Genomic DNA, 5,103 nt, shown 5'->3' on the forward strand with positions numbered 1-5,103 from the left:
GCCCCGGGGGATGCGCAGTCACCCCCAAACCACCTGCCCTGGGACAGGGCTGAAAGGGGCTCCTGGGCTACCTGCACCCCAGGCCTGGCTTAGCACAGCCTGGGACGGGGCTCTCCGACCTCACGCTTCCCCCCGGAGCTTTTTGCTCCTTTGGAGTAAGAGCCAAAAGGCTCAGGAAGGGAGAATTCGGGGAGAATCCAGTAAAATCAGCGATGTGGCTGCTGGACGCAATGAACGTCATCAAATGAAAGGTCCTGTCCGCTCGGCTCCCCGCTTGCAGCTGACTTCAGCCATTTAGGGCAAGGTGTGGTCAGCCTCAGCGTCGCTTCCCCCCTCCGAACGGGAGGTGTTCTCAGCGTGGCTGGATTTGGAGCAGAAATTCCTGGTGAGCTCTGCAGGAGGAGGAGGAGGAGAGGCCATAATGAGAATTTCCCCTTGCAACAAGCTCACCCACCTCCGGGCCTTCATCCCGCTGCAGCACGGATGTTCGCCTGCTCCCAGCACGTCTGGCACCTCAGCACGAGGGGTGGCAGGGGGCTGACGCCTGCCCAGAGCTCTGTGGGTCCCGGTCTCACACAGCTCTTTAGGAAGGACTTTGAAGGACTTTGAATTTTGTTGCCACCCAAGATGAGGTTTTTCTACCTCTCGTCACCTCCCCTGTGCAGGGACTGGAAGCTGCGGAGCTTCAGGTGCTTTCATCAGGGTCCCGTTCGCTTGGATGTTGACCCAAAGTGTTCACCTGAGGCTGCTCCTCGGTGAAGGAGGATGCTCCTACTGCTGTTGCTCCAGCCCCACCACTTGAATCCAGCCTTTTCGGTCTGCTATCGCACCCTTCACTCTGTCCCACGACCCAAGTCCCTCACCCGGCCCGGGACACTCAGGACCTTCCAGGCAGCGCATGTTGGACGAGGAGAAGCCCTCCTCATCCCCCTCCTCCCCCGCCTCACACCAAACGTCCGCGTCCCTCCCGGTCGGCGTGCCCAAGAGCATCCTCGGTGCGGGACACGGTGGGGACACGGTGCTGGGGGTCAACCATGTCCCCCTGCTCAAAGGCTTGGCCTCCGTAGCGCAAGGGCACGCACTGTGGGCGCTTCGCAAGCCTTGGCCTTCGGCAACGCTCGTCCGAAGGTGCCTGGGTGTGGGAGCAACCCGGGAGGCAGCGGCAGGGATCTCTGCTCCTGGAAACGACCCGGCTCCTGCAGCCGCCACCTCCTTCTCCCTTCTTTCACCAGGGCAGCCTTCCATGCCCCAGGAAACCTGCTGAAATGAGCATTTCTTGAGAGAGGGGGAAAATGTCTATGCTGGCCTTGTAAGGAACATTTTTAAAAATACCCGGGATGCTAAAAATTGAAAATTTTCAGCGGTGGCTTATTTAAACACACCCGGTCGGGTTACTGAGAAACACGCCGGCCATTCAAAAATTATTTCTCCTCTTTAATATTTAACTAATATTTATTTTAAATTTAATTTTTAAATTACGTTCTTATTTGCATTGGAAGCCACGACTCGAGGAGCCATCTCCCCCTCCCCAGGGGTAGGAGGCCAGTGATGGGCGTGAAGCTTGGCCAGGAGTTGGGGTGGTTTTGGCCGCCTCCTTCACTTGTGGCAACGACGATGCCGGCAAGCGCATCCTGCTCCCTCTTCCCAGCACTCCCAGGGGCGGGCCCTTGCCCTGTGCAGCCGCCTGGGCTGCAATGGCAAATTCGTGTAAGGACCAGGGCAGTGCAGGGCATTGCTGGGAGGGGGAGGATGCTACGGAGCCCAGGCTCACCACCGGGCTTTGGTGGCAAGTGAGTTGGCGAGCAGGTAGTCACAGCTGGAGGCTGAGCAGTGAGGAACCGTGTGCCCCCACACCACGTAACCAGGCTGGGCTGTGCAAAAGAAAATAATAATTAAAAAAAAAAAAAAAAACACCCCTAAAAAAAAAAGAACCCCTTACCTTGTTCTCAACAACAAACAGGTAATTATCTCCCTTCTACTGATAATTATCATAATTAATGCAATATAATGAACTCTCCCAATTGCACTGCTGCTTCAAAATAAATGCGTTGGCTTTTTTCTTTTTCTTTAATTGGGGAAGGAGCTCTCCTGGGAGATAGAAGCCACCGTTGCTCGCAAGAAGAGGGGGATCCCAATAACAAGAAGCAAAAGGAGTCTGTGGGGCTGCAGATCTTGTCAGATGCAAAAGGCAACCGGCCTGCTGGGAAGGGAGATGGCCCGGCATGCCTGCACGGTGCCACCGCAGTTACCACCGGGATTTATCGAGGCCTTCCCCTGAAAAGACATGAAAATTGCGGCGGAATCGATGCATGGAGGTGCTGGAGGAAGAGGAGGGAGCAGTTGAGTCCGAGCTCGGGACAGGGAAGGGTGAAGGTGGAGCTGGGGCAGCGGAGCTGCCTTCGCCCCTCTGCCCCGGGCTGCCTGGCTTTATTCCTAGTTTGTTCCTTCGGGATCCCTGGAAGGAGCCCTTGGTAAGGCCAAGGGGCTCTGCTGGGCTGGGAGCATCCCTGGGAGCTTTCACGCCAGAAGAATGGACAACTGGAGGATGAGGAGGACGAGTCATGTTTCTGAACGGGGGAAATGTGCCAGTGAGGGGTGGAACATTCCCAAAGTCCTCGGGGCAGCCCCGGGGCAGAGCTAGGAAGAGCCCAGCCCTCCGGCACGGCCCGATCCCAAGGTCACGTTCAGGATGGGCTCAGCAAGGTGCGCCAGAGTCCCGCTCCTGAGGATGCCTCCAGAGTTCCTGCATAACTCCCACGTCAGGAGACACTACCCTCTGCTCATTCAAGGATCCAGATGGGAACCATCGGAATAAGTGACATTCTGGTGGTGGAGAGAGCTTTTCCCCCATCCGGGGAGTTACCTGAGTGCCCAACCAGGCCGTCGCCAGCAGCGGCACCGCTGGGGAATTACCACGATTACACCCCATAAGATTGACTTAACTCTTGGAAGAACTCTACAGCCAAGGCTCTCCTAGTGGGATCCAACATTTAACGGGGCTTCTTAATTCATGAAAGTATTTTCCAAGGCTTTAACGAGTCTAAGAAAGGAAGAGTCAGGAGCATGCAACATTTCTGTAGTTCTGCTACCTGTTCGAGAGCCCAAGGATATTTATCTGTGTAATACTGGAACGATATCCCCCAGTCCCAGCTTCTCAGGGACACCATCGCAGACAACCTTGCTTCATCCCCAAGTGTCCCTGCGGGTCCGGCCTGTTGGGACATGGGCCCGCGTGGCTATTTTTGGTGTATCCAGTCCTCCAGGTGCTATTTTAATGTTCCTCCCCACTCTGTAATTATTCACCGTGCCAGTGAAGGTAACGAGTCTCTGGAATCAGTGGTTGGCACCACAAGGTAAAATAAAACCCTGGAAGTGCCTGAAGAACACGATGGGGAGGGGGGGGCCAGAATAAAATCCCATTATTGTCCCCCTCGGGGACGGAGGAGGTCCCGCTGGCTCACTGGCACCGGCAGGATGCTCAGTGAGCGTCGGCCCCGGTGCCGATGGGGACAACGAGCTCCCGAGAAGCAAATGGGGAATGCGAGAGGGTTTGCAAGCAGCCCCTGGGTGCAGCGACAGCCCAACGTAGGGACCTCGCTGGCCCGCAGCGCCCAGGGGTGGTGTGATGGGTGCCGGCGGGGCTGCCGGCAGCGGGCATCTGCCACCCTGCAGGATGCGGGTGTGGGAAAAAGCCCTCTCCGAGGAGCCCACCAGCAAAACGGTGCCTTCTGGAAAGGTTCTGAAGCAAAATAAACAGAGTGCATCTGCTGGCTGTTTACCGTGGGCCCACGTGACGCCCCGGCGCTGGTTTTCGCCACGAGCACGTTTTGCTTGGGTAAACAAGATGCGCAGGCATCTGGCTGGGGGAGAGGGCTCGGTGTGAAAAACCCGGAGCAAACGGATTCCTCCCGGCGCTCAGGCGGGGCTGCTCCAGCTCCCCTCCTTTCACGTGGCAGAGGGAGAAGGAGGCGCTGAGGGAGATGCCCAGCGATGCTGACTTTCCAGGTCGGAAAAGAAAGGAAGAAAAAGAAAGGAAAGGAAAGGAAGAAAAAGAAAGGAAAGGAAGAAAATTAAAGGAAAGCAAGAAAAAAGAAAGGAAAGGAAGAAAAAGCAAGGAAAGGAAGAAAAAGCAAAAGCCTTCCTTGCCTCCTGGGCGAGTCCTGCCATGGACGTTCTCATTAGCTTCGTCCCCAAGGGCCCTGGCAGGCAGGGGAAGTTTTACCTGGCTGACCAAAGTATTCAGGTTTTGGTTTCATTCAAGGGAAACGTTTTTTTTTTAATGTTTAATTATCAGTTTCTGAAAACTGAAATGTCTTTGGTTTTACAATAAGAAAACAAACAGAAAAATTGAATATAGAGACTCCTCCCAAAACCCTCGGCTTTAAAAACTCCCTGTTATTTCCTAACAAAACCCCTTTCTGCTGGAAACCTTCCAGCCCGGTGCAGTCTGAAGGTGCTTCAGTCCCCACAGAGGCCGAGGGAGGGAGAACACGGCGGCTTTCGCTACCGAGTGGGATACAGCAACCCCGCTGCAGCCCAAGGTGGTCCAGCACAGCACCCAAGGTCCAGCGCCCAAGGTCCAGCCCATCGCCCCCATCACCTTAAACAGGGACCCAGTTACCAAAGACTTAACACATCCCATAGAACCGAAGGGATGTGGCCAGCCAAAGCCGTCGCTGGGGCATCCCGTGGTGCCCGAGCCCGATGCTCAGCCTGCGGCAGGGATGCAGCGGCACGGCCTCTGGCTGGAGAACGGAGACGTGGGGATGGCAGGGCCCGTACCCACACAGAGCCCGAGACAACTGGAGGAACTGGGTCTATGAACCCCCGGGCCGTGGACGAAGGGAGCTCGAAGGGGCACGGGTGGCGGTGCCGGTAGCAGAGCACGGGGACGGGAGCGTGCGCAGGCTGCCTGGGCTTTCGCATCGCAACGGGAGGCTGCTTGCCCAGGAGATCAATCCCCGACAGCTTCGCCGAGGACTCTGACGGACATTTATAGCCCTCTGAGTCATTACCGGCCTTGTTTAAACCAGTTATACCTGGCCAAGACCTTTAAAATAGCTTCATTTATACTGAAAGGCTCCTCTCGCGCGCGGCGGGTAT

General features: G+C 56.1%; 1 protein-coding gene across 1 annotated transcript in view; it reads right to left on the bottom strand.

Moving 5' to 3' along the window:
- The window catches only part of FOXA2 (forkhead box A2), a 9,423-nt gene extending 4,497 nt beyond the window's left edge, over positions 1–4,926 (bottom strand). The window contains exons 1-3 of the mRNA XM_009646982.1: positions 4,783–4,926; positions 3,780–3,860; positions 950–1,132 (exon numbers count right to left, since the gene is read on the bottom strand). Coding sequence (XP_009645277.1) covers positions 950–1,132; positions 3,780–3,860; positions 4,783–4,926 — 408 coding nt within the window. The remainder of the gene's footprint in view (positions 1–949; positions 1,133–3,779; positions 3,861–4,782) is intronic.
- Between the last annotated feature and the right edge of the window lie 177 nt (positions 4,927–5,103).

The sequence above is a fragment of the Egretta garzetta genome, unplaced genomic scaffold (assembly GCF_000687185.1).
Source record: "Egretta garzetta isolate BGI_Z169 unplaced genomic scaffold, ASM68718v1 scaffold819, whole genome shotgun sequence".
Classification (NCBI taxonomy): Eukaryota; Metazoa; Chordata; class Aves; order Pelecaniformes; family Ardeidae; genus Egretta; species Egretta garzetta.